Below are 25,756 nucleotides of genomic sequence, written 5' to 3'. Positions count from 1 at the left end.
TTTTACAGCCAAAGGAAAAAAAAAAGTAGATTGCTTCTGTGACCTACTAGGAGGAGGCGGGGCCACTTGTGCCCCTGGCTTTATTTAGTCCACTGGAGTGTAAGCCCGGCAGAGTCTGGTGAGAGAGACCATTTACATTATTGTTGCTGTACCAATATTTTGTCAGTAGTGATGCTTGGGAAAGCCTTTTTTAAAATTCCTCCTTGGAATTTATTCTCCTCACCTTGTCTTTCTGCAGTGGATAGGCAAGAGTTAGTTATTTTGATTTTATTATCATCAGTTATTTTTTTCTGAAATTTAATATTTTGTGTATTTCCCTCTAGGTTTCTATTTAAAAAAAAAAAAACTAGGATGACCATCTATGTGGCCTCCTCTACATTGAGCAAATACTAAATTTTTGCTTCATTTGGTTTCTGTCTCGTGTGTATGTGTGTATACATACATCTATATGAAAGTACATATACACACAAACCTTTTTTGTGTGAATTATTTGGAAGTTTTTCATATTTCATCCTGAGTGCTTATACATTCATGTTTTAAAAATAGCAATCCAGTGCCATGGAATTTTAACACCATTGTTACATCAAGGGAAGTTTAATTTTTATTTAAGACTGTATTTGATGCATGTGTGCACATACCTACATGCAGACAGATACTCATATACATAAAGTAAAAGTAAATATTTTTGAAAAAGGAATACCTTTGCGCTTCCTCAGTGGCTCCTGCCCATTTTTTTTTTTTTTTTTTTTTTTTATAAAAGATCTAATTAACTCTTACATGTTGTATTTGGTCATGCTTCTTTACTGTTTTAATCTAGAATAATCCGCTGTTTTTCATTTTTAAGATAAGGTTTCTTTTGGGTTGACTGACACTTACCTGCTCCTGTTGACAGTGTTGGGCACTGGTGTGCTGTAGTCTGCTCTTTCCTGCGGTGTACACACTTCCAGCCAGCCCTTTCCCACCAGCCCTGCTCTGAAGCCCTCGTCGCGGTGGCTTCCCCTTTTGTGAGCCCTGTGGCGTTGAATAGCATTGTTGCCCACAGCTTAGCAGGGAGTAAACAAGATGTAAGAAGTCAGTTTTACACAAAGTGGGGGGTCGCTGTGCAGAGCTCCTGGGATCGCCATTGACCCAAGTGTGTGCCCTGACCCTCCACGCTGCAGAGGAGCCTACAGGCATGCCTTTGAGCAGACAGCTGTTAGTCTGTCTAAAAGCTTCGGTGGTAGAGGTTCAGTGAGGTCAGCGGGGGACTTATTAAAGTAACAGAAGACAAAAGGCTGAGGCTTTTGGAAGATAGCAAGCAGATACCAGCCTCCTTTGTTCAGAGGTACCAAGGTGTGAGAACAGGAAGAGAGGCTGAACTTTTCCCTTGTTTACCCTGAATCTTTTCAGATTGACTCAGTCTCGCATACAAGGATAGAAGTTTGCCTGTTCATTTTCTTTTTCCAGTAAACTTTCAATATTTCATTTTAGGGGCTCTTGAATCTTTTATGTTCTTCTCTTTCCCATAGTGGAATTACTGAGAGCATGAAAATTGAGCTAAGCTTAGACATTTCAAGGTTTAAGGGCCACATTCTGAAGGATCTGAGAATTCTTTTAGGTAATTTCACGTTTCTGTGCGTATGGACTCAGAATGGTATCTAGTTCTGGTGGTAGGGTTGATTTTAATTCCTTCATCTTGATTTCAGAGGTTTCTATGATGAGTGTGCATATATATATATATATATATATATATATATATATATATGCGTATGTATGTATTTCTTACTTTATATATCATAACTTGGGCAAGAGAGACAGTTCAGTACTTAAGAGCATAAAAGAAAATAAAGAAGAAAACTTAGGAGTAAGGCGTGTTGGTGCATACCTAAGATATCAGCAGGTGGGAGGTAAGACCACCTTGGGGTATATAATGAGACCCTGTTCTAAAGTGAATAAAAGACGGAACTAAGAATCATACTGAAGTTTCGGATTTAAAAATTGTCTGAAATGTGTCTAGAGCATTTGCAGTTAGAGCCTCACTGGAGAGTATCATTGATTCTTTTGCATACTCTACTGAGGTGCCAGATGGTATGAGCATGATGTCGAAAAGAAAGATTAACCTCAGTGAACCTGACATCAGAAGATTTAATAAAAGCCACCCAGCATATTTATCTCTTACTGAGGTTGTACATTAGTAATATTATTTTTGATCAAAATGTTGCAAAAAAACAAAAAACAAAAAAAAAAACCCAAAAACACTGCTGGAATGGAATTTTTTTCTCAAAATGTGTCTCGTGTTTTAGAGATTGTTTTCGCACTTCTAAATTCTTTAAAAATTGACTCCTATTATCTAACATATTTAGAATATGTTACAAATGCATTTTCATTCTTTTTAACCACTAAAATTGTTGAGCACATTTTACTAGTCACCTTCTGGTCATCATAACAGCTTTACAGCTGAAGTGTCCTAATTTGCTTCTGGTGAGTCCACAATCACAATCATTGTGCTTGGATTTCAGCTTCAATGTGATGTCACAGTGATGAAGCTGCTTTCTCCTGGTCCTTCCTCCCCACCCTCCCCCAGGTGATCTTCACCCCAGATACCCCCTCCACCCCTTCTTCCACCCAGTTCCCTCTTTCCATCTACTTGAGATGTTTTATTATTTTCCCTTCTGAATGAGATTCAAGCATCCTTCCTTGGGCCCTTCTTGGCTTCTTTGATTCTGTGGATTGTAGCATGGTTATTCTGTTCTTTATGGCTAATATCCACTTGTAAGTGAGTATGTACCCTGTGTGTCTTTCTGGATCTGGTTGCCTCACTCAGGATGATGTTTTCTAGTTGCCACCATTTGCCTGCAATTTTCATGATTTCCTTGTTTTTAATTGCTGAGTAATATTCTGTTGTGTAAATGTACTGTTGTGCCCGAATCGTGATACCCCAAAAGACCACCTCCAGGAGCCGTGTCCATTGCAAACCACATGAGGATCTTTTTATTACAAATTACAAGCTGCAGCTTGGGCTCATACCCCCCACAGCCAAAATGGTGAGAGAAGAGAGCCTCATGCCCAGGTTAGTTGGGTGATTTAAAGATTCTGGTCCCTTCCAGGATGCCCAAAGCAGGCGCGATTCCTGCCGGGCAAGCATCTATTGGGCAAAATGCTGCATTTTGAATTGATTGGCTGTAAGAAGGTCCTCCAAACCATTAATGATCTGGTGTCCCTCCCTAGGGGGATTGGCCAGTTTCCCAGCAACTGTATCTCTAGTGAGTGGGGAAAGAATGCAGTAAGGCAGTCCTTCCCCTCAGGGCATTGCTGGAACTCTCTCCACCCACCTAGTTCAGGCCTTAAATATTAATAGCTCCTGATTTTTAATCTTTTGGTCTCTCAGCACCACATTTCCTGTATCTATTCTTTCGTTGAGGGACATCTGAGTTGTGTCCAATTTCTGACTATTATGAATAAAGCTGCTATGAGCATAGTTGAACAAGTGTCCTTATGGTATCTTTTGGGTATATGCCCAGGAGTGGTATAGTTGGGTCTTGAGGTAGATCTATTTCCTATTTTCTTTTTCTTCCTTTGTGTCTTATTTATTAACTGAAATGGTACCCACTGAAAACTATATCTCTCACCTCCTTTTGGAACATTAGAAGATCATCAGAAACAGGTAGTTACTGTAAGCGATTGGGTACAGTCTTGATTGGACCTGGAGGGAAGGGAGTAAAAGGAAGTATAAAATGACACTTTGTTTGTACCAAAGTGCATTGGCCCTTATGTTCTGAGAAGCAGGGTCAGAAACATCAAATAGACTGCTCTCTGGTAAAGAGGGATAACCAAGATAAGACTACCAGATGGGTCAGTAATTAGGGTAAAGACAGCAAGGCCACAGAGCAAGGGGAGAGTGAGAGGTTAGACATGTAGTTGAGGTCTGACCAGGAATGCTAAGACGTGGTTACTCTACAGCCATCTGTCCAGTGGGGTCCTCACAATGTCCAGTATCTTTAAAAGTAGAAGACATTTTTAAGGTAACATCTGAGGAGGGCCCAGCTGATACAGGGACACAACCACTCACAGTCTCACGCTACTAACGTAATTCATTTATAAAGATGAACCCTAATTCAGGTAAAATAGGTTAATTAATATGTTCTGTATACTCATAAATATGTGTAAATTATACTGTGGATATAATTTTTAGTTCACAAATAACAAAAATCTGCATGAAAATGTCATTAGTAGAATACTTTGGATAATGAAACAAATCAGAAAATACAGGGGTTCCCCCCGAAAAAAAAGTAAGATAAAATTATGTAGGAGGAACTGGTCTTTGTAGTAATTCAATCTGGAAATCTAGGAGGTGCCGTAAAAACTTTTAAGTTGCGAATAGATGGAAACTAAGCACCTCTGAAATCTGAATCCACATTACATTACATTATTACATAACTGTTTTTCAGGAAAGGTGTTCAGTGTGACACCTCACTTCCCGTCATACGTGCCAGTCTGTGTGGGGCATCTGAGTGACATCATGATTTTATGAAAAAGCAGGCAATTCACCTCTGTGTTTTGCTGTGTAAAAAAGCATGCAGCAGCAATAATAGAACCTTGCAGAATAGCATTGTGAGCTGGATCATAGGTTAGAATTGAAGGTGGAAGTCTGTGAGAGACTGTTTGCTTAGTGTGTGACAGGCCATAGTCTATCCCAGCACTGTTAGAAAACAGAAAACACAACAGAGAATGCGGTTTCCATCTAGGCTTTGCTGTCCAGTAGTTACATGATCTTGGGCAACTGCGTTGCGCATCCGAACTGTGTGATGCTCTGTTGTGAGCTAGGAGGCAGTGATAACAGCATCCCTCCTGTGTCTGGGCAGTGAGGAGTGGTTGCCTCCAGCATTTCCCCTGGGCCTTCTGCACTTCTGCATTGTCTTTCCTCATTTTTTCTGCCTTCGAAGAGTCATGACTTGTGCCTGCCTGCATTTGAATGGTGTTGATTGAGCATTGCCTCACTTTCTCTCAGATGACTATTTACTCTAAAATTTAAGCTCAGTTACACATTCTCTCTTTACTTAAAAAATATTTCATTTAGAGCACTTAAAATTAAGTCTTGGGTACTTTTGTATATATAATATGCTATATACTTTGTATATTATGTATTATATAACATAAATGTATATTTATAATTTTTTGAGGTAGGGCCTCGAATGCCTATGCAGCTGACTGTGAACTTGAACTTGTGATCCTCTGTGTCAGTACTCTCTTGAGTGCTGGGATTATAAGCTTATGCCATCATGTCTGGCCAATTGTGTTCATTGTCAACACCCACAATTTATCAAGATATATAGATGCCCATAGTTTATATAGTAATGCATATATTGTAATAAAATACTATGTTATGAGATAACGGAATAATAAGGTAAAAAAGATACCCCTTTTTGTCCCAGCTGTAGTCCCCATCCTCCTCCCTTCCCAATAAGGTAAAAAGAGGTTTTAAAAAAAGCCCAACTCTACCCGCGTGGTGGTGGAGCACACCTTTATTCCCAGCACCTGGGAGGCAGAGGCAGGCGGACACTGTGAGCTCGAGGCCAGTGTAATTTGTAGAGCGAGTTCCAAGACATCCAAGACTACATAAAGGAAGTCTGTCTCAAAAAAACAACCAAAACAAAAAAGCCCAACTCTATAAACAGTTCTATTCATTTTTAACAAATCTTTTAATGAAATTCTTGATACTTTCCATCACCAGGGATTAATAAGATAACTGAAGGTGTATTTATTTCTGTCTTGTCTTTTACAACTATTTATTGCAATGTCTGTTCTGTGCTGGGAGTATGGACTACATATTAAGGGCTTTAAAGCTAAGTCAGTCAGTCAGTAGACAGACAGACTGGACTCTGCCAGTTCCGTGTGAAAGGCACTGAGGCACCTACTGCAGAATTGGGCATTGCCCTAAGGAAGAGTGCAAGGGGGCGTCCACCTGAATGGTTCTTGAAGCTATGGAAGGAAGCAAACCGAAACTATTTCCACGTTGAAATTTCTGTCCTGAAGAGAAATGTCACAGTCAGATGAAAAGTGAATATAGCACAGACACACACACATAATGCTATGTCTACATCACCTTACAGAAGCTGTTTTAGATTTATATAATTGTCCCAAACATAATGGATAAGGACGCAATAACCAGTTATTTCAATATACTGTCCTTCTCCCTTACCTGTTGGATATATCTGCTTATTTCATTTGTGCTTATGTTGCTAGTAGACAGATTGCTTGTTGCTCAGCTGTCATAGGTCAAGAAATCAGTCTGCTCATCTTGATGCTTTTTCTATAGGAATTTTGGTGAACATTACCACACTTTGTGTAAGGCTGTGAATCACCTAGCAACTGTTGACTGCATTTTCTCCCTGGCCAAGGTCGCTAAGCAAGGAAATTACTGCAGGTAATATAGTTTTTCATTTCCCTCATTTACCATGGTTTCAGATAAATGGGAATATCCAGTTAATTCTACTATTGCTATTATAAAATATTACAGTTGTTCACATGTGCTGTACTCTTCTTGGTCAAGTCTCTTATCACTCTTATCATACACATGTGGCTTAAATTGAAAAATAAACTCCTTCCTTCCTTGTTCTATAATTGAGTGGAATGCAGGTGCCTGTCATAGCTCTGGAAGTGAATGCTACCCTTGAACTTTTAGGCTTATATAAACTTTTTATATGAAGTTTGAGGACTCTTTTTTGCTGTTAGCTTTGACTTGGAAACTTTTATATATGTTTTAATTAAATTTTTATTTTTTATGTTAATTATTCACTTTGTATCCCAGCTATAGCCCCCTTCCTCATTCCCTCCCAATCCTACCCTCCCTCCCTCATCTCCTCCCATGCCCCTCTCCAAGTCCATGGATAGAGGAGATCCTCCTCTCCTTCCATCTGACCCTAGCTTATCCGGTCTCATCAGAACTGGCTGCATTGTCCTCCTCTGTGGCCTGGCAAGGCTGCTCCCCCAACAGGGGGAGGTGGTCAAAGAGCAGGCCAATCAGTTTATGTCAGTTTATTGCCCTTACTAGGGAACACACTTGGATACTGAGCTGCCATGGGCTGCATCTGAGCAGGGGTTCTAGGTTATCTTCATGAATGGTCCTTGGTTGGAGTATTAGTCTCAGAAGTATCAGGCTTAGAAAAGAGCCCTGTGCCCAGATACTTTGGTTCTGTTGCTATCCTTGTGGAGTTCCTGTCCTCTCCAGGTCTTACGATCCCCCACTTCTTTCCTAAGATTCCCTGCACTCTGCCCAGAGTTTGTTTATGATTCTCAGTATCTGCTTTGATAACACTGCTGGGTAGTCTTTCAGAGGCCCTCCGTGGTAAGCTCCTGTTCTGTTTCCTGTTTTCTCCTTCTTCCACTGCCCATCCCATTTGCCTTTCTGAGTGAGGATTGATCATCTTACCCAGGGTCTTCCTTCTAGCTCAGCTTCTTCAGGTGTACAGATTTTTGTAGGTTTATCCTATATTATATGTCTAGTATCCATTTATAAGTGAGTATATACCGTGTGTGTCTTTCTGCTTCTGGGATACTTCACTCAGGATGATCTTTTCTAGTTCCCACCATTTGTAAAAAGCAACAAATCAAGTTAAAAAATAGGGTACAGAGCTAAACAGATGTCTCTGCAGAGGAATATAGAATGGCAGAGAAACACTTAAAGAAATGCTCAAAGTTCTTAGTCATCAGGGAGATGCAAATCAAAATGACCCTGAGATTTCACCTTATACCCATCAGAATGGCTAAGATCAAAAATTCAAGTGACAATACGTGCTGGAGAGGATGTGGAGAAAGGAGAACCCTCCTCCACTGCTGGTGGGAATGTAAACTTGTACAACCACTTTGAAAATCAATCTGGTGCTTTCTCAGACAATTAGGAATAGCGATTCCTCAAGATCCAGCTATACCACTCCTTGGCATATATCAAAATATGCTCAAGTACACAACAAGGACATTTGTTCAGCCATGTTCATAGCAGCTTTATTTGTAATAGCCAGAACCTGGAAAAAACCCAGGTGTCCGTCAACGAAGGAAGGGATACAGAAATTGTGGTACGTTTACACAATGGAATACTACTCAGCAATTAAAAACAAGGAAATCATGAAGTTTGCTGACTTGGAAACCTAATAGCATGTTTCACTTTAGTTTTGTAAACTACACTTAAAAAGCTTGTATGTAAACAAGAGACTGGGAATATGGGTGTTCTGTCAGTGGTTTCTGTGAGCTTTCCTGATTATCTTAGTGAGATCCAACTTCCTGAACAAAACAGGAACAGCACAGGCTCTAAGATCAACAATCAATAAACGGGACCTCATCAAACTGAAAAGCTTCTGTAAAGCAAAAGATGGTGTTGTCAGAACAAAATGACAGCCTAGAGACTGGGAAAGGATCTTTACCAACCCTATATCTGACAGAGGGCTAATATCCAGAATATATAAAGGACTCAAGAAGTTAAACATCAAGTAATACGATTTAAAAAATGGAGCACAGAGCTAAACAGAATTCTAAATAGAGGAATATGGAATGGCAGAGAATCCTTAAAGAAATGCTTAACCTCCTTAGTCATCAGGGAAATGCAAATCAAAATGACCCTGAGGTTTCACCTACACCCATTAGAAAGGCTAAGATCAAAAACTCAGGTTCCAAAGCATTTTTAAATGAAGCTGCATATTACGGCACATTACAGCAGGTTATTGTGAAGACTAGCAGAAAAGCCTTTGAAGGGTTTTGCTGCTGTGCCTCTGGCCTGAAGTTCCTAGTGGACAGTATTACTACCCTTACTTCTTTCATATGTTGGTTTCTTCCTTGTATTGTGTCGATTTTTTAAAATATGTATTCAAGTATGCTATGATGTCCAGTACATAGAGGGCATGAAAAAAAAGTTGTTTAATGCACAGTATTTCTTTATTTGTGGAGAGAGCTAGAGGAATTGGTGTTCTCTAAATGTAGTGTGTTATTTTATTGCCCATTTGTGATGAATCTATCTACATTGGTAATAGCAGTCATGTTTAAAATAGATTGTTGTGTCTCAGTTACTACCTAGCTTGTTATCATACCAAAGGGATTTCAAGTACACACAGTATTGCCTTTAGAGCTGAGTTTTCACTGTAGAAAACAAGGGAAATTTATATCCTATTTATCATGTATTAATATAAAAACTTAGAATCTGTAGTCAGTTGATGTGACTTCTCTCTCATACATTTGTGGCATCAGTAGGACTTCTTTTATACTAAATTTGTGAAGTGAGCTTTTCCTGACGAAGTCTGTTTGGGAGTTAAACAGGGGACATTTAGTGTGATTTATTCATATAAATAAATAAGTTTGAAATTTTCCTATTTGAAACTTGTGTGTCCTCCTCTTCCCCTCATCCTTCTTTAAGGCACCTTAAGCTATCCACTGCTGCTGGAACTTTCATGGTGAAACAATCATCTAGATGATTATGCAGTTTGATTCATTGCACCACGTTAAATTTTCATCAGTGTGTAAGGTGACAAGTTGTGTTTCCTTCTGTTACATTTCAACCTTGTGCCATTTCTTTGTACCATTAGTAGGCATAGTTAATTTAAAGTCTTTGTCATTGCAGGTACCTGAAGCTCTTACGAATCTGTATGTGTTGCTTCATTTCTGCTCCTTTTTGATCAGGCTTATTGACTGCCTGGTGATTTTAGTTAACAGTTGTAGAAGTGGTTTTATGCTATATCCATTCTGGAATGATTTTGCATCTCATAGTCATCTCAAGACACTGAAGGTCTAGTAGTAACTGCTCCAGATCAGGACTGAGGTGATGGGCAGGTCTCTGCAGCTCCTCCTAGCTACTCTGGCACCTGGCAGTCCTCCATAGTTCCTTCTTCAAGCCACAGCTTCTCCCGTGCTGTGAGACACCTCTCAACACTTACGGTGCCTGCTCCCCTCCGCACTTACGGCGCCTGCTCCCCTGGGCCTCCCATGCTGTGAGACACCTCTCAGCACTATGGCGCCTGCTCCCCTGGGCCTCTGTCCTGCTCCCCTGGGCCTCCCATGCTGTGAGATACCTCTCAGCACTTACGGCGCCTGCTCCCCTGGCCCTCCGTTCTACCCAGGACGTGTTCACATGTTAGTTGTCAGATGCCTGTGGACAGTTGTTTTGTGCACTTCAACCAACTTTTCTGTTTTTCCTTAGTTCAAGAAGTATTCCAGATTATCAGATCTATCAATAAACATTTCAGAGGACATTTCAGATGCTAAATATTTACAAATTATACATTGTGTATTTTATATTAGGAAAAATCTGCTCGGGTTTGGTGGAGCTACATAAATAATATTAATTATTTTTGACAGTGTATTGCATCAGAAAAACTTTTTTTCTTCAGGAAAAAATTAAAGTAGATGTAAATAGCCATGAAACAGGAAACTTGAATTTAGACTGCATTTTAAACTGTATGTTGCTGAGAGGCAAACACTTTTTTTTTTTTAATAATTTTCAGCTCATTTGATGTCAGTACATGTGAGCCACAGTCTTTGGTTCCAGCAGGTTACATGGCTTCACAATTGCAATCTTTTCTTCCCAGTGCTCTTAAGATACAGTTGAGATGTTCCTGTTGACTGTCCTGTAACCTTTTTGTCACCTCTATGTAACCTTTATTTTAGCTCTCTAATTTCCATTATGGTTACTTGTTTCACTAATACCATTTATATTTTGTTCCTCTGAGACAGTTAAAAGAGAAAGCTGCAGTTAAAAAATGTATAAATTGTAGCAGCTAAATCTGTTAGTGTTCAAATGGTTCCTGCTTTCTAGGAGACATCAGGATTTCCTCAGTCCTTCCCCTCACCACCATGTGATATTGTCAGCTTTTCTGCCTATCTTCCCTGCTGTAGCTCTTCTGTCCTGGAATAGCATCTCAGGGCTGTGACTTTTCCTTTGTTTCTTGCCTTCCTGAGAAGTGTTTTGTCATTATATCAGTTTGAGAGCAACAAAATAAGTCATTGTCACTTTAGCAGACAGATAGTGTGGCTCCACAGCAGAATCTCAGGGAGTCACACCAGAGTCTCAAAGATGATGTACTGACTGCACTTGTAGACCACCTAGGATTTAATTTAAAATTTATATATCTTGCATGTTCTTCTGTCTTTCTCTCCTATAATAAACCCATAAGCTTCCTACATAAACACTGTCTTTAGTATTATATTCTGTACTCCCAAACCATTCTTTTGTTGTCACTTTTATGTGCCTTTGTTCTAATCTCTTTTCTGTTGCTGTGATAAAACACTCTGATTTAAAAAAAAAAAAAACACACACACACACTCTGATTAAAAGCAACTTGGGGTCTATTCCTATTATTCTTAGGTTTTGTCTTTTCATGATGTCCTTGATATCTTGGATGTTCTGTGTCAGGACCTTTTCTGATTTTATGTCTTTCTGAAAGACTCTGCCCAGCAGGTTATTAAAACAGATACAGACGTATAGCCAAACTTTGGGCAGAGTGCAGGGAATCTTATGGAAGAATGGGGAGATAGAAAGACCTGGAGGGGACAGGAGCTCCTCAAGGAGAGCAACAGAGCAAAAAAAAAAAAAAAAAAAAAAAAATCTTGAGTCCAGGGATCCCTGCAGAGACTGATACTCCAACGAAGGACCATGCATAGAGAGGACCTAGACCTCTGCTCAGATGTAGACCATAGGCAGCTCAGTGTCCACGTGGGTTCCCTGGTAAGGGGAGCAGGGGCTGTGTCTGGCATTAACTCAGTGGGTGGCTCTTTGATCACCTCTTCCTAGGAGTACAGCCTTGTCAGGCTACAGAGGAAGAAGATGCAATCAGTCCTGATGAGACCTGACCTGATAGGCTAGGGTCAGATAGTAGGAAAGGAGGACCTCCCCTCTCAGTGGACTAGGGCAGGAGCATAAGAGGAGAAGAGGGAGGAAGGGAGGGAGGGAGAGACTGGGAAGAGCTGAGGGAGGGGGCTACAGTGGGATACAAAGTGAATAAATTATAGTAAATAATAAATAATTTTTAAAAAGAAGATGAGACCAAAAAAAGCAGCTTGGCTTATGCTTTCAGGTCACCGTGCATCGCCGCGGGAGGTCAGGGACAGAACTGAAGGAGCCCATGAAGGAGCACTGCTTACCTCTCACCCTTTGGCTCATGCTCAACTAGGCTTTCGTAGGCCCAGAACTCCTGCCTAGGGGCGGCACTGCCCACATGGGCTGGGCCTCCCACATTAGCCACCGATCAAAACAATCCCTTTAAAACAGGGCCACAGGCCAGTCTGATGGAAGCCGTTCTTCAGTTGAGATTCCCTCCTCTCAGGTGACCCTAAGTTATGCCCAGTTGAGAGTAAACTGACCAAGATACCCTCCCTTCATGGGTGATTTCACTTAAGACACTTGAAGTCACTTCTTGAAAAATAATCGTTTTACAGTATTGATGACAACACAAAGTGAAAACAATGAGATAGCTCCATTCACTTTCAAAAACTAGAAAGCATGAGTATGTCAGTTTCAGTTGTGAGTATGAGAAAAACTAGTCCACTCCCTATGATGCTGGCAGGAAGGATGTTATGCCTGTTTTTGTCCGCTAACATGAAGAGCGTGCCTACTTGGCGACTTGCAACTCCTACTTCGGGAACTTAATCTGCTTAGAGAAACCCTTGACTCCATCTGTGCACACACGCACACACAGGCTGAGAGGCTCAGTGGAGCACTCGGATGTCATGAAGACTTGGCCACAGTGAGAACGTCTAACGGCAGAGAAGGATTTACTTAGAACCAGGCAGCTGACGCAAATGAACGCTGAAAACCTGATGAGTGTTTTCAGAATGGTGTTTTCAGAATGCCACACTGACAGCCAGATTGCTGACCCCTCCCTCCTCTCTTCCCATCTCCCCCTTCACCTGTGCCCCCTTCACCTCTCTCAGAGAACAGGAGGCCCGTCATGAGTACCAACCCACTCTGGGACATCAAGTCCCAGTAGGACTAAGAATAAGTGCATTCTCTCCCCCGAGGCCAGGCAAGGCAGCCCAGCTACAGAAAGGGATCCAAATGCACCTAACAGAGTCAGAGACAGCCCCCACTCCACTTGGGTGGTAGCTGTTCCTCCTTAAGAAATTTATGAGCTCTGAGCAGTTTTAAGAATTATCCAGCTATTTCGTTTTTTGATGCGTGTATAAGAAGACTCAAAACCACGAACTACAGTCTCCTAGAAATAAATTAAAATTTGTAATATAGTATTTATAAATGAATGTTACATTTTGTGTATTACCCATTCCAGGTATATATATACCTTGAAGGCCAAGAAAGAATGAATAAAATTTTGTTTGCTTGTTAGACTATAGATTAGTGGTAGAACACTTGCCTAACATGACTGGGGCAATGGCCTCAATCCCGGCAGTGTAAAAATTAATAATAACCACTGTTATTATTATTTACTCTGAGATTGATTTTTTAAATTATTCTATTAGTGTCACTTCTATAAAGTTATCTTTAAAATAGGCTTTTAAAAATTAAAAACAAGGATTCATTAGACTCAGGTAGTAAAATACATTTTTATGTGTAATGATTATGTGAAGAAGCTATTGAGTTAAAGTATTTGTGGGATGGTATACTGAAGTATTCGAGTAGAACACAACCAGTGCATATGTGTATAGGCATAATTGCTGATAGAAGTTAGGAAGGGAAACACCAAACTGATTTCAGTGTTACCTTCTGAGGAAGCATCCCAGCCTTGGAGGCTTTGATAAGCAGGATAAAGTTGTTCAGAAATGGATTAGATGGGCTGGAGAGACGGCTCAGTGGTTGGGAGAACCAGGAGCTTTTACAGAGGGCCTGTGTTCAAATCCCAGCCCCCACAACATGGCTGCTCATAACTAGCCATCACTCCCAGGCCCTCACACGGCACACATTCATACACATAAATAAGTCTTTAGAAAGTTAACCCTGATAAGATATGAAGACTTAAAGCAAAGAAGAACATGGTGGAAAATTATGTTTTGTATCAAAAGTAGAAGATACTACAGAAGCACCCTTTGTGAAAGCATTTGATTTTTCAGTCTCTTAATCCAAACCTAGTGTCATTTATATTAGGATGATAATTTAATCTGGTAATGGCTTTACATGGTGAGTGAAGTGATGTACAGTGATCCGAACTTTGTTTAGCAAAGCATGTACTGACTGATCTCAAACAGTGATAAGCAAATCAAAACTGCAATCATGTGAAGATAGGTTTCCTGAGGCCTGTTGTTCTTCAGTGTGCTGTTATTCCCAGTTGCTGATTTCTATTCTCAAATTCTTTTTCTGAACATGTGTTCTTGAAGTCTAAGGTTTTATTGTCTGTCTTTTCTGTTTTTCATACTGTATGAAAATATGTCCAGGCTGGCCTTGAACTCATAGGCATCTCCCTGCCTCTGCCTCCCTAAGTGCTGAGATTACAGCTATGTCACCATGCCAAGGTAGTCAGTGCTTCTTTTAAAAAGCTCCTTTCATGTCTACAAGTTGATGGAACTTATTTTTTTCAGGCCAACTCTACGAGAAGAAAAGAAAATCATCATAAACAATGGAAGGCACCCTATGATCGATGTGTTGCTGGGTGAACAGGATCAGTTTGTGCCCAACAGCACAAGTTTGTCAGTAAGTACCACATGACACCCCAAACCAGTTAGGACCACACGACACTAAAAGTCTATGTGTGGGAAGGACCTTGATTTCAACCTTGTGAGTATCAAATATTTTCGTAAGTTCCAGGTTCATCTTCAGCTTTCCATGGATCAATCCCAGGCACAGTTTTATAGTCACCACCAATTGTGGAATTGGTTTAATGGCCAATGAAAAATTTTCTGTAGATGCAAAAATTTATCAACTAAAGATGATTGTCTTATTCCTTCTGTGTAACCCAATAAAAATAGATTATATTCACAAATATGCTAATGATGTTAAAATTATACAGTGCTTTTTCAAATTTCCATTAGCATACAGCATTAGTGTGTTAGAATATAAGTGATTATCTGATGTAGGCTACAGTTCTCCTACAGAAGACTGATGATCCTACACCTTTATTAATTAACATATACTTAGTCCCCATAGTAGAGCAAGATTTCAGAGGTTTTTGTGCGTGTTGTCCATGATGCCAAGACTTAGAATGGTGGTAGCAGGGCTTTGGAAATGATACCATTAAACAAAAATTTGGGTAAGAAAAGTTAGAGAGAGTTGCCCCCTTGACTATTGAAATTGTCTAAATTTAGACAGTGATATTTGTTGTAGAAGATAGTGATCCAGATATCAGAGACTCTAAGGAATGCTGATTGAGTTGTGTGGATGTCTGCAGTGAGGGCAAGCAGCTGTGGGAGGGTCCTGAAGAAACAAAACTTTTAGACCCTGAATGGAAAAGTGTGGCAGGATAGCAGCCTGCCTAAGGGTGATAAGAAACATCACATAGAGTGGTTAGAAACAAAGTATTAGCAAGTATTTTAAGTCATTGGGAGAAGAGAGATGTGGGAGAGCAGCCAGAGAGAGGTTAGCATGGACCTGGGACAGAAGCAGTATTACTCCATGTGGGGCCTCAAGCAAGAATGTGTGACATGCTCAGTTTGACCAGCCCTACATGTGTGGAGCAATATGAAAAGCTTTGGATTCTCATAATGCTAATATATCAAGTCATAGAGGGTTTGTTGGTAGTTATAATCTGTATTGAAATTGGATCTGGTATATGTATGGGCTTGTCCAGACTGTTACAGTAAAGTACCATAGACTGAATGGTTTATAAACAGCAGCAGTGACCTCTCATGATTGTGGAGACTGAATTCAAAATCAAGGTGTCAGTATCTCCTGTGGGCTGGTTTTGTGTTCTCTGTATGGTACCTGCCACTGTGGGTGGCCAAAGGGAAGGTCTCTCTCAGTACCTGCATAGTAATTGCCTCCTAGAGACCCTAGATACCGTCATCGTGGGATTTCAAATTCCATGTGAATGGGGATGAGAGGCATAGACAGTCAGACCATAGCAAGCAGGGACACAATGCTGTAAACTTTTTCATTCTTACTAGATGTGTATACTATCAATTGTCATGTTAGTTAGCAAATAATTTTTGTTGTCTTTAAGAGGAAGCCTCTATGAGAATAAGACCCCTGTTTTTGTTTTTATATCAGTGTAGTGTCCCTAGAGAAAGTAATGTAGAGCTAATATTTAATGGCTTGGCTTATGTTTAACTGATAAGCCACTCATAAAACATGTTCCATTACTGCCCATGCCTATCCATTTGATCCAAGAGTGTTGTCCTTGGCTTTGGTGTTTGTTTATTTCTCTTTTATGTTTTCATTTTTTCTTTAAAAAATGTCTTATATTGTTAATAGTCAGATTTGAAGAATAAAGTAGCCTCATAATTAAAGGCAGTAAAGGAATCATTAACTCATGCATTTAAATCTTTACAAAATAAATAGAGTAGTTTTTTTCTAGTAGGCAGCTTCGTATGTTCCAGAATATTCATTTCTTTTACGTATGCTTTTCCTAACTTGAGGAGGAGTTGATATAGACTGTTGCTATGTTGATGTGCATTCTATTTTTCCAGGTATAAATTTACACACAGGAATAGTGTAGAGAAAGAACTTACTATGTGAGATTCAATCTGCCTATTAATTTATAAACTATACCCTGACAGAAATGTCCTCAAAGGTAGCATTGTTACTCTGATCGTTAGTTTAGAAAATTAATTTTTCTTATATCTAAACTATGCTAGCTTTCCTGGGTTCTCTGTTACATGAAATCATGATAGTCCTCATAAGCGAAGTAACTGTTTGATGACTTTTGCTCTCCCACTTTTAGGAATATTTTCTGTACTTGTTTTGTCCTTAGTTTTACTTCCTCCTTTTTAGGCACCTCCATTCACTTTGCCCCTGTAGCCTCTTCTGACCTGCCATATCATACTCCCCTTTGAGCTGTCTGTGTGTTCCATCTGTTTGGGACCTATTCGAGTCCTCACAGAACTGTACCTTTGGGCTTGGCAGACGGCATTCACTCTGCTTAGAACATCTTCCTTCCCTGTCTCACCCCCTCCTGCCTCCTGTCGGCCCACAGCCCGCTTTGCCATTTCAGGCTCTGTATTTGCTCCCTCTTAGTTGTCTCCTGGCTTGAAGCCTTCCCTCATCCACACTCTGCTGCTCAATCCCACATCCCACGCCTACCATCTTTGTACTATCCGGCTAGGCCACAGTTGCTCCTTTTGGTGTGCTTCCCAAAGGGTTTTGGCTTGATGAGAACAGGGAGTGTTCATGCCTGTATAGATGTCGGATTTGTTATGGAGAAATAACCTTCAGCAGTCCCCAGGTCTCATTTTAAAGTTTTGCCTCTTTTTCTTCCCAAAAAAAATGTTAATTTTTCAGGATTAAGGATTTGTCAGTTTACAGAATACTACACTACAGAAATAAAAGAAAAATGAGATACTGCAGTATAACATCTCTTCATAGTTGTGATAAACTAATTCCCAGAGTAGGAAAGTGGTGTATAGGCTGTTTAAGTTGAGTCTTAAACGATTTCTTGAAACATGGCATAGTCTAGGACAAATGGTGCCTTCTTAGCCATGCTCACCGCCTGGAGCACTTAGGAAATGATGCCATTTTAATAGCATACTGCCATAAAAAGAGAGGGGAGAGTTTGCTCTGGACCAGAGGATGTTGGCCCAAGAGCGCTGGCTGTTCCTGGAGGGTTAAAGAGTCAGTACCTTATGGCCTTGTGAAAAATCAGGACACATTGCTTGGAGTGGTCCATAATATGACATGCCAGTTTTAAATGTCCTGCATCTGTTTGCTTATTTAGTCAAATGGCTATCAGGTTGGTGGCCTTTTGAAAGCAATTCAAGTTGTTCTTGAATTTTGGATTCTCTAGTCCCCAGTACTGTGTATAGTGTGTGCACTTCTTTGTATATTTGAATATTTGAAGCTGGTAAGGATGAGGACCCACTTCCCAGTTTCCTCTTCCCTCCCATTGCACACAGTCATTTTAGATGTTCCAGCAATGCTTATTTTGTATACAAATTAAATATAACATTAGTTGTAGCAATAGTCTGTAGCCGTTGACTGTTTGTCTCTAATAATCAAGTAGATGCCTAACCTAAAGTGTCTGAGTTTCAAGCTTAACTTCATTTCCTAGCTAGATTATACAAATAGTATCACTATCATTGTGTTTTTCATACAGCATGGTGATTAGATAAATGAACCCAAGTATGAAAATGAAGGTGGACATTTTTAAGATGTAATTTTAGTTATGTGTGTACAAGAGTCTATGGGTGACTATGTGCACATGAGTGTAAGTGCTTATGGAGGCCAGAAGAGGCCGCCAGATCTACTTGATCTGGAGTCATAGGGGGTGCCTGAAATCAGTGCTAGGAACTAAACTCAGGTCCTCTGCAAGCGTTGTATGGACACTTAACCTCTGGGCTGACTCTACATCTCAAGGGAAGTATAAATGTTACTTACCTTGTTTTCTGTGACTTTTATCCTGTGTTGTTCTCCTCTGTTCCTGAAACAGTGAGAAGACATTTGTTTGATACCAACTTGAAAAAGATTTATTTATTTACTTTCATGTGTATGTATGTGTTTCTGTGAGTGCATGTTGTGTGTGTGGGTACTTTCAGGGGCCACAAAGGGCATTGGATCCCCTGGTGCAGGGTTCTGGATGCAGCAGGTCGTGTGCCACCTGATGTGGGTGCTGGGAAATGAACTAAGACCCTCTGGAAGAACAGCAAACCTGTTACCCCCCAGTCATCCCTCCAACTGATGCTGATTTTCTCTTAAAAACGTGTGTGGCATCTCCCCAGGGTGTTCCCTTCTCTTCCATTCTCCAACCCATGCCCATTGATTGAACTCTTGTTCATTCCTCGAGACTCAAAACAAGTATTTCCTACTGTGTAAAGCCTTCATTATTGAAGTAGCCAGAAACAATTTGTTCAGGGTAGTATGTCTTTCTGTCTTAAAATTCCTCCCTTGTATCACATTTTGTTATGTAGGCATAGAAGGCGCTATGTGGTGATAACAGATAAAAACTCAAGTTCTGTTCTACTGTTATATTACCACTGCCTGGGACAGGCCACCATGTTGACTGGGCCTTGATTTTCTCATCTGTAAGTGAAAAGTTGGATACCATCCATGCTTCCACGACTCTACTGAACGGGAGACGGGTAGGCCCCAGGGGTCAGGCAGGTTTAGCCCACTCCCCTGGTCTCTCAGTTGAAAGCCTCACTGCCCCTCCCTGTTCTTCATTCACTTTGGCTTAAGAGTGCAGAGAGTTGACTCAGGGCTTGTATAGAGGCAGTCTTTGCCTATACCATGCCATTGATTGACATTTTTCAGGGAATAAAGCACTTTAAAACTGACATTTTTTTCCCAGTGGCCCGCAGCTACTACAGAAATAATTCTGCTGCATTCTTTAAAGATAGATTTTAGTATCTGCCTGTCAAGGAAGGAACCATGGTCTGCAAAGAATTAGTTATTCTTGGGGTCTTAGGAATGAACATGTGACAATTTTGGATTTTTTTTCTGTTGTTGACTTTACTGTTGTTTACTCTGCTGTGACTTACTGTCACCATAGTGTATCCAGGGGCACAGTCAAGGACCCCAACCTAAAGCTTTTCCCCTAACAGTTTCTGTACCTCCTTGTCATTGTGCAGAGCTTCCTCTGAGACATTTGTCAGTTCTGCTGCTTAGCTTCCCAAGCCTTCGTGTTTCTGCACCCGTAACATGGGAGCACAGGGACCATGCTGCATACCTGTCACTCTTGTAGTGAGACGGAGGCAGGAGGACTGCAAGTTTGAGGCCAGGATAAGCAATGTAATATGACCCTCTCTCCATGAAATTGTTGTAAGAACTAAATGAGATGCTGCATATGAACTGTGTATATGTACACACACATGTTTAGGCACATGTTCATATGTGTGTATGTGGGTGGGGTAGAAGGTAGAGCATTGACATTGGGTGTCTTCCTCAGTCATTCTTATTTTGTTAGATAGGCTCTCTCACCGACCCTGGAGCTTGCTGATTCAACTTTCCTGGCTGGCCAGCAGGACCTAGGGGTTCTCCTGTCTGTGGTTACAGGTTCCACTTTTCCTGGCTTTATGTGTGAGTGGCAGGGAGCCAGACTCAGGCCCTCAGGCTTACACAGTACTAAGCTGTTTCCCAGCCCTTTATGACTTTTTTATGCTATTGATTGTTGTCTTTTCCAGAGAAGATATGTTATGTTGTAGGTAATTGGGTATTTAAGGTTCTAGTCAACAGTTTGACTTTTGTTTTGTTTTGTTTTCATATTTTTTACTATTTTTTTATTTATTACAATTTATTCACTTTGTATCCCAGCTATAAACCCCTCCCCCCTCCCCTCCTAATCCTTCTCTCCCTCCACTTTGCCTCCAATAGCACTGATGGGGGAGGTCCTCCACCCCTTCCATCTGATCCTGGCCTATCAGGTCTCATCAGGACTGGCTGCATTGTCTTCCTCTCTGGCCTGGTAAGGCTGCGTCCCATCCCCCAGGGGAAGGTGATCAAAGAGCCAGTCACTGGGTTCATGTCAGAGACAGCCCCTGTTCACTTTACTATGGAGCCCATTTGGCAAGGCTGCCCATTCTCTCCATATCTCTTCAACAGTTTGACTCTTGAAATGTGAACTCTGTTCAGACAAATGCCATTCCTGCTGATGGCAGACTCTTGAGACAGGTGCCTTTCCTGCAGAGGAATCCCACAACCTTCCTTTTCTGTGCACATGTGGGTAAAACTCTCAGTGCAGTTTGTAACTGTGCCTTGGTTTCCAGTAGGGTCCCTGCCACCTGCCACTGCCTCCTCAAGTAGCACTCTGGCCACCGATAGCTTAGGCCTCCTGGGGTTGTACCTATACTTTAGTTTGCCCCTGTTCATTCTTTAATCAATTCCTTCATCTCTCTGAAGTCTATTTAGACTTGCTCAGTATGCAAGCTCATACTGGGTGTCTGACCAGTCCAGTCACCTCAGCAGGCTCCATGGGAACAGAGGGAGTTCTAGCCAAGTTTTTGCTTTGTTCTACTCTGTTAGGATGTTTACCCACGCTAACAATGCCTTTTGACTGTTCTCTTAGGGAGTGCTCACTCTTCTTGACTGCTTTTCTGGGCAGATTTGATGTGTGTTATCTCAGATACCAATCCTAATCAAAAGATGGATGAGCACATTAAATGGGTGGGTGAAGCCCTAGGTCATTACCTTCCTTACTGTGTCCTCTTAGGATGGGAGAGAAGGACTCATGTCTTCCCAATTTTTATAGGTAATTCAGACATTGCTTTTAAAATGTAAATGTGGTAGATAGCTCCTTTGTAACACATTTGACTATCAAACTCATCCATCATGGGAACTTTCTAGCAGTGAGATGGGTAATAACAAGCAAGCTGGGTAAGGTGAGTTCAGAGAGGAAACAAAGAAAGTAGAATGGGGAAATGCAATAGGGAATGGCAGGCGGAGCCCTCAGCACCCAGCCTGGTTAAGGGAGGTCTTTCTGCCTCAGGCCTGTGGTGGGGCTTGAAGGCAGGGATGAGCCTGCAGCCATCCTGGCTGGTCACTGCAGAGCAAAAATCCAGAGGAAGCTGGCAGAAGTGTGGATTAGCTGAGAAAGTCAGGCTGAAGAGATCAGGGATGTCTGCTGCAGCTTCATGTGTCCAGGCGAAGTTCTGAAAAGAGTCAGTCAGCTACACAGGCAGGAGCAGGGCAGAGCAGCTGCCACGACTAGCTCCGGGTTCCAGAAGATCACTACACAGCAGCATGTCTAGGTCCCCGCCCCAGTGCGGCTCTTAAGCTCCATGCTGATGGTGTTATCATTGGAGTTGACTAGGTCTTCAGAGTGGAATTCTCCTGGATAGGATTAGTGCCCTTAAGAAAGAGCCTAAGAAGACTCAGTTTTCCTGTTAGCCAAGTGAGTGCCCTGCCAGAAGTTGGCTATGTGCCACATACACAGAGACCCTCACCATATCCCAGTGATGCTGGACCCCTGATCCTAGAGCCCACGTAGTGACTCACAGCCATTCAAAGCCCCAGTTCTAGGGAATCTAATATTCTATTCTGACCCCAGTTCTAGGGAATCTAATATTCTATTCTATTCTGAAAAAGGAGTCAGGATCAGGAAGTAAGCATGGCGGTCAGAAAAGCCGGTTAGAAGGCTGGCTAGAAGCAAGCTTTCGTACACTTAAGTCTTCATTGCTATTTTTGACTTCACAAGTATCACAATGTTCCCTGCTACACACAATTACATACTGGAAATAGATGTTAGAATTTAGAAAAATGCAGTACGTGCATTCTAAGTTTCTCAAGCTTCTTGAAACACGTAGGACATCAGCATTTTCTGTAGTCACCCTGTCGTGCAACAGCACGAAGCTTCTTTCTCCAAATTAGCTGCAGCTTAAACTGATAACTCACCCTCTCCATTATCCCTTTGCTTCCTCAGCTTCTGGTTCCATTCCTGCCCAAATGAGATTCGGAGTTTAATATTCTACATATGAATCTGGTCATGTGTCTGGCTTATTTAACTTAGTGTAGTGAGCTTTAGTTTTATTTATTTGGCCACAAATCATAGAATTTATCACCTGTTTTATGACTGAATATGTAGGTGTCATGTTTCCTTTGCCTTTTTGTCTGTTGATAGAGGCCTCTGATGTTGACGAATTGCTCCCGTGTCTTGGATGTTGTGAATCTTGCTACAATGGGCACAGCTGTCTCTGACATACACAGTTCATTTGTCGTGGCTATTTACCAGCTATTCTTTCAGAAACATTTTAGGAATGGCTTGCAGATGCTTCTCTACATGCTTCTGATTACACTTTCCTGCTAATATGTTCCTAGATCTGTGTGTTTCTTTGCTACAAATAGGCTATTTATATCTTCTGCCGGTCCCCCACTTCTTCAGTGTTGTCAAGAGGTAGGAGTTACATAACACGGCTGCTTTTTCATGTTTTGTTTGGTGATTTAACAGCTTCCTTTTGACAATTTATATCTTTGTGTTCTCCCTTGTCATAGCTGTCTCTGTGCAGCTGTATCATAGTTTATCTGTGGATAAATATTTGAGCAGTTTCCAGTTTGAGGCAGTTGTGAGCGGTCTTTTACTTATGTTTTGGAACATAACACATACAATTATGTTTGACCTGGGTGGAATTGTTTAACGGTTCTACTAAGTAACTCATTTTCTACCTCTTCTCCTACACTTTCTTCCAAAAGCAGTGGGGTTTGCTTTTCTCAGTTCATTCTTTTATCCACCTAGGTTATGTATGATGAGATTTGGGGCCAGACTTATTTTCATTCAGTCATTGTTTAAGGACAACTATGTCTTTGTTGGCTCACCTGAACCCGCTCTCCCCCATGGCTCTCAGGCTTCTGCTGTATGCTTGGCCTTCTACAACTCCACATTTCTTCCTTGATGCTTCATCTGTTTATTGTTTCAGTCTGGGCAAACATGAGATACTCCAATTCAAGACTGTCATGAGAGCAAGGCCGTAATGTGAGCAGTCTTTTCCCTGTCTTTTGTTGTATATCCTCGTCATTTCCATTCAGTGTGTGCATGGGAGCGGAATTGTTTGGCTATGTCTGTTTTCAACTTCAGCAGATATTACTGATGTTTTTCAAAATGGCGTACCATGTTTTTCTCCCATAGCAGAATAAAAGTTCTAGCCTCTCTCTCATCTTTGCCAAAATTTGACATTAACAACCATAACAGGCTTTCTTCCTTTTCTTTCTGTTTTGGTATTTATTATCATCCTAGTGTCTCTTTATGGGGTCATTTTCCTCATTGAAATCGGACACTTCTTCATATTCTTGCTGACCATCTGTGTTTCTTGTGTCATCTCCCAGTGAGATGTAGCCCAGAAGAAGGTAAGTTACTGGGCTGCTGCCTTCAGAAAGGATTAGTGCTGGTCTCAGGGACGGGTGGTTTCTTATAAGAACAAAAACAGCCTTTGTGAAAACAGCAAGACTGGCCCTCCCCAGCCTCTCACTTCCTGCCTGCAAAATGAATCCCTCCTGCATGGACTCCCACAATTTGATGCCATCCACTGTGAAACCTTCACCAGGCCTGAGAAAAAGTAAACACCATACTCTTGAATATCTAGAACTTTGACCTTAATGAACCTCTTTCTTTAACAAATTACCCAACCCCAGCCATTTTGTTATAGGAATGGAAAATGAATTAATTCAAAGACATGTGTAAATATGCCACAAAGCAGCTCTTTGCCTAATGAAGTCCCATTTGTGGGATGAATTGTAGGTACCACAAGATGGCCCAAACAAAAACCTTTCTGAGCCAGGGATGATAGTGGATGACTGTAATTCCAGTTCTTGGCAGGCGATTACATTATGAGGCTAGCCTGGTCTAGTTAGTGAGCTCAAGGCCACCCTGGGTTATATAATTAGACCCTATCTCAATCTGCACTCCCACAAACAAACAAACATTCTAATCCCCTTCTGGTGCACTCTGTGAAGTTTCATTTTGTTGTTGTTGTTGTTTACAGCAGGACTCTGAGAGAGTAATGATAATCACTGGACCAAATATGGGTGGGAAGAGCTCCTACATAAAACAGGTCGCACTGCTTACTATCATGGCTCAGATCGGCTCTTACGTCCCTGCGGAGGAAGCAACAATTGGGATTGTGGATGGCATTTTCACAAGGTAAGAGTGTTCATTCTCTTTTATTGTATCTCTTAAGATAAGCCATGGCCACATTACGATACAGACTCTCTTTTACTGTACATGTTTGGATAAGTTGATTTATACTTAAAACTGTAAGTGTTCAGGAGCAGAAATCACATCACATACCTTAATAAGGAAGAGACCTTGGGTATCATTTTTCCGCAGCAAGTCTTTTTTTTTTTTTTTTTTCAAGCCCTTATATAAGTCCTTTAAATAAAATCTTAGGGAGGGAATCAATATCTACACTCAAGCTTAGCCAAAAGGCTGTGAAGAAATGGAAATCAATACTTAAACAGAGAAAAAAAATTCTAGTGTGCCTTTCAGCACAAGAGGGTGAAACCCACTCCCTCCCCATTGCTGCGGTGCAAGCACCAAGCAAGATTGTTTAATTCACATTTATTTCTGTTCTCAAGCATTGCATGTAACCTCAATATGTAATCTTAATTTCATGCTTTCTTAGCAATATGAGTAGAATATCCTGGTTTTACTAAAAAGAATTTATGGCTTATCCTTTTCATACTTCCCAATTTATCGGTTCTTGGGTGGTCTATATTTCTTGTATGATGCATTTAAATAAATACAGTATATGTAAAAGTGACACTGTGTAATAACCAAGCTCTCTTTGTGGCATGTGTGTTACTAGCCAGCTTCATGGTGAAACTCTTGACTCTTGAATCATACCAGAATTGATCCTATCACCAGTATTAATGTCCTCGGGCAGATATTGAAAAGCCTTAAAATCTGCACATTGAAGGAATTTTTCTTTTGACTTTTGAGCACCTCGTTGAAAATAAGTTCACTAGTCAAAGGAGGAAGGAAGGGCTCTTTCAGACAGAATGGTGTGTGCAGGTGTCAGCATTAGTAGTAAGAGGAGGAGCAGAAGGAAAGCCCTCCAGGCGAGCCCAAAGTCAGTCAGGATTTGTGAGAAGTGGGCACAGTGAGTGAGAGAGGATGGTAACTTCTCAGAGATAACAGCAGTGTGCACATCTGGGTGGAGAGTCCAGGTGCCTGCTGAAAACGGGGTACTGTTATAATCTCTTTGCTGCCGATGACACAGAGTACTGCAGACTGGAGGTTAGAGGGGCGAAAACGGGAGGACAGAGGATGTGCCTATGTAC

The 25,756-nt window shown here is 41.1% G+C and overlaps 1 protein-coding gene across 5 annotated transcripts in view; it reads left to right on the top strand.

The window, feature by feature from the left end:
- Msh3 (mutS homolog 3) overlaps positions 1-25,756 on the top strand; it is a 148,770-nt gene that overhangs the window by 99,774 nt on the left and 23,240 nt on the right. For 4 of the 5 annotated variants that reach the window (XM_060377771.1, XM_060377775.1, XM_060377774.1 and 1 more), the window contains 3 exons: positions 6,296-6,403; positions 14,485-14,596; positions 24,460-24,617. In XM_060377771.1, coding sequence (XP_060233754.1) covers positions 6,296-6,403; positions 14,485-14,596; positions 24,460-24,617 — 378 coding nt within the window. The remainder of the gene's footprint in view (positions 1-6,295; positions 6,404-14,484; positions 14,597-24,459; positions 24,618-25,756) is intronic. The other variant, XM_060377772.1, reaches the window with a different exon arrangement.

Source organism: Meriones unguiculatus, chromosome 2, assembly GCF_030254825.1.
Source record: "Meriones unguiculatus strain TT.TT164.6M chromosome 2, Bangor_MerUng_6.1, whole genome shotgun sequence".
Classification (NCBI taxonomy): Eukaryota; Metazoa; Chordata; class Mammalia; order Rodentia; family Muridae; genus Meriones; species Meriones unguiculatus.
This window is presented reverse-complemented; position numbering and strand designations above follow the sequence as displayed.